The sequence below is a fragment of the Epinephelus lanceolatus genome, chromosome 15 (assembly GCF_041903045.1).
Source record: "Epinephelus lanceolatus isolate andai-2023 chromosome 15, ASM4190304v1, whole genome shotgun sequence".
Lineage (NCBI taxonomy): Eukaryota > Metazoa > Chordata > Actinopteri > Perciformes > Serranidae > Epinephelus > Epinephelus lanceolatus.
In genome coordinates this window covers 12,034,670-12,045,010 of record NC_135748.1, presented here as the reverse complement: position 1 = coordinate 12,045,010, position 10,341 = coordinate 12,034,670, and the positions used below count along the sequence as shown (strand labels likewise).

Sequence of the window (10,341 nt, the reverse complement as noted above, 5' to 3'; positions counted from 1 at the left end):
ACCTTTATGGTATTAACGACCACTGTTATGAACTACTTAATAATTTCAATAAAATGTATGGTGTATCTTCCTCCCAGATAAAATTGTCCTCAAAATAAACTCTATAAGGCCCCAATACATTGCAAAGGCTATATTTTATGACAATAAAACATTAGTTTATTAGCCTGTTACAGTTATTAATCTATGTTATGTGAAATGGGTCCAAGAAAATGTTTACCTTAAATACAATCATTTTTAAGTTGTTGTATTTGTAATGATGATGCAACACTATTATATTCATTTAGGCCTACATAATGTCACAGCATACGGGTAAACTGAGACGCCTGTTGTAGTTTAACAGGTTCATATTACAGTAATAATGTGTGTCTCTGATGCCAGATGTAATGGCAGCCAAGTGCTGAAGAGACCTAAGCAGACTTTATGCTTGGTGCCAGGTTGTTTGGTTTATGACTGAATATTTAACAACAGAAAGGTCAGCCTCACGTCATGTTGTACTGTGACACTGATGTTACAGTCAACTTCTCTGAATCTGTGATTACACAGCATCAAGGCTAGATTACCAACGGAGCAAAGCAGGCAACTGCTATGGGGCTGCAGGTTGTTAGGGATGTGCACCACTTTAGTACAACATCACATTAAAGGCAGGTTATTATCAGGGCTGTCTCAGTGGGAGGAGTGGGACTGAGTATCCAGGGCCCCAATGGGAGGAAAAGCTTGGAAATAAATAAATAGTGCCATAACTAAATTGGCTGAATAAATCAGTTAAAAGAATTAACTTTGTATAAAAAAACAGTGGAAGCTCTCTGAGGCCCCTCTCACCCCTTAAAGGCACAAAATGTTTTAGTCTGCCCTGCATTAGGATTTGTTTCTCCGTACAGTTAAAGCTGAGTGAATGACTGATTATGCTGCCAGAGCACAAATGAACACTACTTGTCTTTCTCCAAGAAAGGGGAATCGGAGTTTCAAAACAGAAAAGAAAGGAAAAGGACAGAAACAAGCTGACTTTGTAAAAAAATTACTCAAAAGATGCGTGAGAGAGATGGATCAAGAGAGGAAGGATGGGGGGCCCACAGACTGCTTAATAATGCCCCTACTTCTTCTTTTGGTCATAATTGGAACAAATTAACACCAGTAAAGTTTTATCCCAGCATAGGAGTGCTGGCTTTGAATTTAACGAAATCTGTATATCCTCAGTATGCATACACATTTCAGAGGGCGTAAGTTGGGGTGTCAGTATGGCCCCATAACAGGTAAATCACATCCTGCACAGACTGCAAACATTAACAAAATGTTATTTTTCTCTTTCTAAATAAAAACTATGTGTAAAACTAGGGAAACCGGATATTTTAAAAGTTACTTCCTTCTATGAAACTTGACCTCAAAGACAGGTACAGAGACTGGCCCGTGTGCGTGTACGCGTGCACGTTTGAGGAGACGTTGAAAGAGCGAGGACTCTTCGTTGATTGAGTGAATATCCCCACAGTGCGGAGGAATACACTGAGCCGTACAGCAGTGGTTCGTCTCACCCGCCCGCCTCCAGCCAGCCTTGCTCAGTGGCAACCTTCCATTTCCTCTCTCCCTGTAGCGTTAGCAGACCGACGTCCCTAACTCCAACAGACATGGTGAGTATTTTTTTTTTTTTTTATCAATCATAGTTTGTTACATGTACGACAGAAAATTTTGTTGGGTTGACTGAATGCTAGCCAGGGGATGTTAAGCCTCTCTGAGATATTCTATTCGTTTTGTTGAAATATCCCGCAGCCTCCATTGCAGAGAGCGCGAGTAGAATGGACTCAGTTGTAACGTTACCGTTAGCTTAGCCGTTTACACAGGCGGCTAGACGTAGCGGCTCGTCGCTGTGAGCGAGAAGCTTATCGCATCATCGTTGCTTAAGCTCGCAGACGCCAGTGATATAACGATGTTGATATTTATCCCACACTGAAGTGTGCTACTCGTTACAGGTGGCCTCAAATTGGTAGTACTTGTGGCAGTTCGGTTGGCTGCCAGTGTTAGCATCACAGCTAATGTTATATCCTTCAATGACTGATTTTCCACCGGTATCTGACAACTGAAACAACTGAGCATTTTCTCATCAAGTATAGTTACGATAGTTGTTTCCGCAGTGATGCTAGAGATGCAATTGTCTCTGTGAAGCCTCTATACAGAATTTCGATGCCGGTGTTGCACCGAAATCTGTGTCTGTTAGATTCACAGCCATTAGACATTGAGCTACAGAAAAGACTGATGGGTGAGGTGGTGCAGACAGATCTACACTTCTGGCAGCCAGTTTGCACTCAACAGCTATTAAATGTTGCCACCATTTGAATGGCATTTATATAGTCTCATATTTTAATAACTTTTCATAATAATGGCCGATAACAGCGACCAAAGTACAACATGTTACCATTGCAAAAACTGCAGTGGTAGCAGATGATAGTCTTAATTAGGTCACAGAATGTAGTGTAACACCTGTACATGGTCACTTTGCCACAGAAGAAATCAGATATATATTCGCTACTATTAAACTAACATGCTAATGGTTGTTAGCTGGTTTCACATCAAATGTTTTGGGGACTAATTAATGTTAGAAGAAATGTCTTAGTTAAAGCTGGTCTGTCCTTTTGTATTTGAACATTGCAAGCAAGAGGCAAACAATTTTTTACTCCTACAAATAAAGATATGTACCTCCCTCCTAGTTCTGGTACAGAGCTGTTTTGTACAACTGTGAAATCTGGTTTGTTTGACCATATATGCACAATGTCAGCTTCTTAGGCAGTGTCCCTGGAACAGTCCCCAGGGAGTGGTAGCATCGTCATGGTCTGTAGTTTTGAGCTTTGGGGGGGGGGTTACTTACATTCACACACATGCAACGCTCTGTTGTCATGTGGGATCATTTGATTATATGGTATGGTGGACCTTTCCTTTAGGCTATATGTAAGTCTTAAAAAGAAACAAACCTTGTTTGACAGATGTAATCTGCTGAATACATCGTAGGCTCCTGGCTTATTCATTAAGCAGGCAGAGCCCCCCACTTCAGTTAACTCCATCAGCTATGTAAAAACCTTTTATTTAAAATCCGGCAGCAACATATCACTTAAAGTCATGTTTGTAGTGAACTATTTTCTAGATCACATCTAAAGTGAATTTTGGTTGGTTTGTTGTGTCCTTGACACTCTTTCTCCTTACATGCATGCTTTGACTAACACACTGGTTTACGTCCTAGAGTGTGTCCGGTTTTCTGTCCGAGCAGCTCACAATAAAGTGTTATAAACTGCATCCCAGGAGGGAAATATTTGCTGATCATATTGCTATAATAAAAACCAACAGGTCCCTCTTTCTAGAAGACCTGGGGACTTCTGACTTATATTTCTTGAGATATTCGAGGCATTTGCAACGTGACATTACTTATTGAAGTTAACGTAATTTATTTATACAGCATATAACTTAAAGTAATGTCAACTAAAGTCAGTAAGATTAGGTTTCCAATTCAAGTTGTTTGGTAATTGATAAGTAATGTGACAATTTCTTTGCAGTGAGTGGGATGAGCTGTTTGTTTTGAACTGGTGACTATTTGAATAACCCTATGTAGATTTAAAAAATGATTTCAAAATGTAATTCTGGCCCCTCAGGTTTCAGAAGTTTTAATTTCTGTTGCTGCCTGTTGGATTAGTTACGATAGGTACATGATGGGTTTGTGGTTGCTATAGTTACACGATTAACAAAGTAAAATACAGGAAGTAGGAAGCAGACAATGGGGTTGACACATCTCTGTTGCAGTTGTTGCAATTGTCATGTTTCCTTTCCTTGTGTGGGACTTGTTTAAGGCAGAAAGACTTGTTATATCAGTCTTCTTACTGTGTTTGGATTGTGAATCGGATGTGTTAAGGATGAGCCTGCTTGAAGCACTTGAAACAAAGTGTATATTAGTTAGTCCACACAGTCATCTTTGATCATTTTACAAATTAACTTTTGCTCTGTATTGCCACCTATTTCTTTGTGTATTGGTCATAAAGTTGAAGAATAGGTCATAGCTTTATTTTCCAATAAACTTTTTGTTTGTAAAAAAATACCATATTTAGGACTGTTGTTGCTTATCACTGATTATTCTTGGGTTATTTTTAGCAGAGGGGGAATCAGTACATTTAAACAAAACTCATATTTCCATTAACCCCTTTAATTCAATCCCTGTGGGTGCTGTAAAACTAAATCACAGGGCCTGCATGCTGCACTCACACAATCTAACAGGAACGTGGTGTGTATTGCCAGGTATTGCAGCGCCTTGAGAGGAATTTGGCTTCGGTATTAGAGGGGTTAGCAGCTTGTTAACCACTGCTAGAGCGCACACACACACACACACCACCATCATCATCATCACTGTTATTATCATCAGCCAAATTATAAAAGCCTAATATTTATAGTTTGAAAGTACTATTATGTTGTAGATGAAACATCAAACTGCATCAAAGACATTGCATGCCATGGTGCTAATAGCAAATATTTTGTTATTAATAAGAACCTAGTACAGCAGACTGTGCCAGAGGGAAAAAAAACTTCATGAAGGTTTTCATGAATGGGATTCATTCTTATATTTTTATTGTGGTGTCAGAGGTCACAGGCATAAGAACATACCTTACTGGAATGGAAAAAAAATGAGCTGATTCACAAGCAATGGGATGGGGACTTTTAGTTTGAGTGTTGAATAATTTTGCTAGCAGTATCTTGTAGTGGACACACTTAATCCTTTAAATATTTGGCTAGACTGTATGTTTTCTTACATGGACTAATATTGGTGACAGTATGGACTGAGTTTTGTAATAAGTGCAGTTTTTTTTATTTTGGCTCATTTACTTCAGACAAACCCCAACTCAGTGTTATGGTGACCTCCTGGAGAAATTCATGCGTCAGTCATAGAATCTATTGTAACTGTGTTGATAGGGGCCCCTGTCGGAGGGGGGCATTTGGTGTGACCCATGATGCTGTCTAGGAGGTCAGATGACCAGCCAACTGATCCTCCCTAGGAGCTGTAACTGTAGCAGTGAGATGACAGGCCACAGCTTCACACATGCATATAGACGCACAAAAAACCCCCATGACCTCCCCCAGTCTGGACACTGTTACTCTCACACACCTGAAATCAATTTTCCTGACACATTTGGGTGACCTCCTCTGGCCTGGCCTCTACACAGACACACATTCTCTTTCTCTGTCAGTGTGTTGAAGGCTATTCATCCATTGAACTACTGCAGGAGGTGGACACTTCATCTGTGCATCCATCTTTACTGTAAATCTGTTAGGGAGATGGACAGATAGCTAAGCCCTCACTGTCATGCCTAGGCTTACACACACTTGTACACACACTGACCTGGGGGCACAGGGAGTGGGGTTCTCCTTAGTCTCACCCAGTTGGAGCCAGATGCAGCTAGGGAAGGACAGCGTCTAGACACGTACACTCACAGCGCTGCAAGACACAAGGACAGAAAGAAAGATCGACAGTTAAGCAGGCAGGCAGGCAGACAGATTTATTGAGAGACAGACGGATGGACAAGTAACTAGGAAAACATCAACAGAGGCTCTAGCTTTTCCATCAGCTCGTCATCCAGCTCATAGAAGAGAGAGACCTCGCCTGTCAGGTCAGTGCCAATCCACTGACCTTTGCCACTCCAGAGGGATTGTGAAAACTTGTGTCATCCACTCAAGCTGGATGGATTGAAAGACAAGTCCTGCAATTATCCAGTCATCTGATCAGCATTCATGTGTCCATCCAACTAGCCACCTATCCAGGAGGACTGTTTTGTGTTCTACTGAAAGCAAGATTCAAACTAAAAAAAAATTCTCACACATTCAGTGATGTAACTATTCAGAGATGGCAAAATCTACTGTCTACCATTCCCTCTGTCCATCCGTTTTTCAATTCAGAAGCGACTGATAGATGTCAGGCTATCATTTTTTCCATCCACCTATGCCTCCTGACCTAAGACATCAATCCTGCCCTCCATGCCATCATTCTCTCATCATGCTGCCTAAGAAGGTCGCTCTGTACCCAGCAGAGGATGAGCTGGTGAGCCTGTCCACTGTCTATGACCTCTTGGATGAACAACAGCACTACTACAAGGAGCTCATCCAGCAGCAGGAGAGGAACTACAGAGCCTTCCTCCAAATGCTCATGGACTCATCATCCAGCCGCATGGACAGCTTAGTTAGAGAGATGCAGGACCTAAGGAACTGCCTGCAGAGAACCAAGACGGAGCTGGCAGAGGTTAAAAAACAGGGAGTCCAGAACAGCAAACGAGCTGAGTGCCTGGCTGAAGGGTTGGTGATGGTGCGAGGGGCGCTGGATGGCCTCAGCATCAAAACAGGAGTAATTGGGGAAAGTACAGGAGGCAGAGGTGTGGATCTGAAGCAGCGCAGAGCAGGTGGTGGGTTAAGGCTGGATGGAGGAGGAAGAGGAGGTGGAGGGAGAGGTGGAGCGGTGAAAAAAACAGCACCGAAAGCAGTGAAGCTGGTGGCAGACCTGACAGATATCCACTTTGATGACATTAAGGTGGTACACAGACGCACACACAGATTGATATTAGTGCATTGCTTGTGGATAGCCAAAACCTCCTGACATTGAGATAATATATGGTTGTGGTTCATACAGGAAGTTATTTTGCTGTCACTAGATGTTAGTCGCAGCACTTTACTCACAACGCGTGCTTGTTTTAAGGCGAGTGTTCCTGCTGCCTGCGTTCATTTGCTCTCGTTTGACCTGTGATTGATGTTAGTGTGGTTGGTGTTGCTGATTGACTGTTCGGTATTAAATAAGGTTTTAACCATCTTGGAAGTAAATTATAAATACTTAATATGTCCAGAACATCTGTTTATTAAAACCTGTCACTATTTGTGTCCCAACCTGACTGTTTTATTATTTTGTTATTTAAATTGAAGTAATTTTTCTTTTTTCCTTTTCTTATGTCTTCCTTCTGTCTGTGTTTGGTAGGCTGACCAACTAACAGAAGAGCAGATTGCAGGTAAGGTGACAACATAAAAAACACTGCATTATTATCTTTACCAATAAACACATTCTCTGCATAGGTCCATAATTTGTCACTTGGAGTATCAGTTTTGTCACATCTTTTTTTTTTTTTTTTTCTTTTCTTCCTCTTGTGTCTTTCCAGAGTTCAAGGAGGCTTTCTCCCTGTTTGATAAGGATGGAGATGGGACCATCACCACTAAGGAGCTGGGAACTGTCATGAGGTCACTGGGTCAAAACCCAACTGAGGCTGAACTACAGGACATGATCAATGAGGTGGACGCTGATGGTATGCCACTTGAATCCTCAACATGGGGAAGGATTTAGTTAAACTGATTGTTATAGACCCTTTTAACTTGACTAGTTGTATTAACGTCTTACCTCTGACTGCCTTCCAGGCAACGGGACCATTGACTTTCCTGAGTTCCTGACAATGATGGCAAGGAAGATGAAGGACACTGACAGTGAGGAGGAGATCAGGGAGGCATTCAGGGTCTTTGACAAGGTAAGACTAGTGTGTGTTTTGTGTTGTAAAGATAAGGAAAGAAAAATAATTGCTTCTTAGATGAATTGTATGTTCCAATTAGCAGTTTAGCGGTAATACACAAAACATATTCATCTGAAATCAGTGTCCCAAACATTAAGCTGACAACTAAGGAGGGACTTCTTACCTCTGTCTGGTCTGACAATGACACTTGAGACTTTCTCCATTAAAAACTGTGTGTTACTGACTAATACTGTATGTATGTTGGGCAGGATGGCAACGGTTACATCAGCGCAGCAGAGCTGCGTCATGTGATGACTAACCTGGGTGAGAAGCTGACAGATGAGGAAGTAGATGAGATGATCAGAGAAGCAGACATCGATGGAGATGGACAGGTCAACTACGAAGGTACAGGAGTAGAAAGTCTGTCTTGAAACTTAGCCACACTAATGTAGTTTGCATGTATAAAGGAACACACAGCAATACACGTCCTTTCATCTGTCATTAGTGTTCGGATTAATTATGTTTATGGAGCAGGGCTAAATTATGTAAGCTGATGATAGACAGACGCTCTGTAGTCATTTTGAGTGTGCAATGGCCAGTTTCTTATAGGGTGAGCAGTCATGATTTTGTTCACCATGTTATAGTACACAATTGAAACACTGTTCCTGATGATGGTTTCTTTTCCCCTCCACAGAATTTGTTCAGATGATGACCGCCAAATGAACTGGGCTCACATTAAAGACAAAGAATCAGTCAAATGTTTCACTTACCTCTTATTGCAAAAATCTACATTTATTCATACTGTTCTGTATAGACAACTTAAACTGAATGTTGGAAAACTGAAAATCTGTCCATATAAACAAGCTCAAAAAAGGTAAAAGACAAAAAGAAAAATCCTAAATGAATCTGCATGTACTGGCTTGTATTCCCGCCCCCCAGCGCTGAGCTGCCCAATCAGATCTCAACTCGTTAGCCAAGCAGCCTCTCTGCAGCTGGCTGGTTTGGCCACTGCTCCTCTGCTTCCTGGTTCCATCTGCCTGATGTCATGATGATTATATGGGCTGGCCAATCGCCTTTCTTCTATGACTTCCTGTTTTCTTTTTTCTGTTCTTCATGCATGCAGCTTTAGATGGGTGACTGTTGAGAGCCCAGTGGCAGAGGGCTGTTGTTGGGCCTCAGGTTGGCCTGGGACCCACAGAGAGGAGGGAGGGGTTAGTTGACAGATGGATGGGAGTGAGTGAACCAGCTGAACCTTTGCAGTTTGCTTACCTAAATGAAGTCAGTGACAACAGAGATATTTTTAAGAAAAATATTAAAATGGAATAAATAAGAACTCATTTTAGATTCTGTGTTTCTGGCATGTCAGGATACTTGCTTTATCCTTTGTGTGTTTACCTTTTTTGAGGCAAAAGTCTGGGTGGGACATAGATTTGAGCTCCTTGGGTGTTGGATGTGTCCCAGACTCTTTGGAGGGGTTGGGTGGGCTTTAAAGGTGAAGATATACATACAAGAGCAATGTTTGAGGCAATATCTGTACCATGAGTATCAGGTTTTGCAGAGTTGGAGATTTACAAACACTGAATCTGTGGTTATCACTGAAGCATGCTTAGGTACAGTGTATTGCCTCAAGGGTTGCGTGTGTATCAGGATTCTACTGGGGTGTTAATTTCAGTTAGTGAGGACAGGGTCGGTGCTTTGCGGCATTTCTATCTTGTGTTTGTGTGTGAGTTTGCGTGTGTAAATGTGTGTGCGTGTGTGTGGGTGTGTGTGGGTGTGTGGGTGCGGCGAGGCCCGGCCCAGTCCAACTGTTTTGTTCAGTTGATCTGCATTCCAAGTTGTACATGCTAGTCTTTACATTTTGTTTTTTTCAAATAAAATACCATGAACTAACATCTCGTATCGGGTTTTGATGTGTTTTTTTCTTAAAAATAAGCTGACTTGTGTTTTCTCTGTGTGAAGGCAGATTCTGTGGGGGAAGTGCTGCTTTTAAATGACTCATCTGTGCTACTTATTGCATGCATCGTCCTTTTGAGAGTGTAAGTGTAAGCACAGACACTGAAGCCACTGAAAACATATTGGTTTGCTTTTACTTTCCTAAATCTCCTAAATGAGTAGTTATTACAGGATCAGACAGTTGGTCTGGTTTTCAACAAACACTAGACATAAACAAAAGTATTACAAAAAGTTGTAACTGGTCTCAGTCTTCCATACAACGTGAGTATTAGCGTAGCAGCTCAGTGTCTGCACAGAACGGGTCATGTTAAGGGTCAGGAATTGAAATACCGAACAAACCCTTTCCATCTATTTAAACATATCACCATGGTTACTCTGATTATCTTGCCTTGATGATACAACAAATAAAAAGCACTCTCCAAGGAACAAGGTAAACAAGTACAATCCATCAATATCACACTTCATATGAGGGAAAAGTTGCATTTTTTTAAATGGGACTATCAAAAGTGCCCCACACTAGAGACTGATATGGACACCACCATGTCCTCGCTAATCTGATGGTACAATTAGTGTGTTTGGAGGGGTGTCACAAGGACTTCTCCAGATCATCGAGAACTTCTGTCTGCAGATGAGGAGACGTTGCTAGGCAACAGAGCCAGGCATGGGGTGGGTGGAAGTGAAAGAGAGGGAGCAGAAAACCGTGGGAGTCTGAGGAGAGAGCAAGAGAGGAGACGATGGGGAGGGGGGTGGGGAGCGAGATGAGGTTGAAAGACAATAATAGAAACCCAGGACTTGAGGGAGAGGAAGAGAGCGAGGGATGAAAAAAGAAGATGAAAACAGAGTCTCAGTGCATCTTAAAACCCATAAAATCTCTCCTCCTAAAATACCT

At 41.7% G+C, this 10,341-nt stretch overlaps 1 protein-coding gene across 1 annotated transcript; it reads left to right on the top strand.

Annotated features, from left to right (window-relative positions):
• The first annotated feature begins 1,494 nt into the window (after window positions 1-1,494).
• calm1a (calmodulin 1a) lies at window positions 1,495-9,389 on the top strand. The gene is made up of 6 exons (XM_033642667.2): window positions 1,495-1,622; window positions 6,980-7,010; window positions 7,158-7,301; window positions 7,411-7,517; window positions 7,769-7,904; window positions 8,194-9,389. Exons 1-6 carry the CDS (start codon window positions 1,620-1,622, stop codon window positions 8,220-8,222), a joined length of 450 nt encoding a protein of 149 aa, XP_033498558.1. The 5' UTR covers window positions 1,495-1,619; the 3' UTR covers window positions 8,223-9,389.
• The last annotated feature ends 952 nt before the right edge of the window (window positions 9,390-10,341 follow it).

Coding starts and splice junctions, on each gene's coding strand:
- calm1a (XM_033642667.2), top strand. Junction 7,011..7,157: donor AACAGAAGAGCAGATTGCAG/GTAAGGTGACAA, acceptor GTGTCTTTCCAG/AGTTCAAGGAGGCTTTCTCC. Junction 7,518..7,768: donor CATTCAGGGTCTTTGACAAG/GTAAGACTAGTG, acceptor TATGTTGGGCAG/GATGGCAACGGTTACATCAG.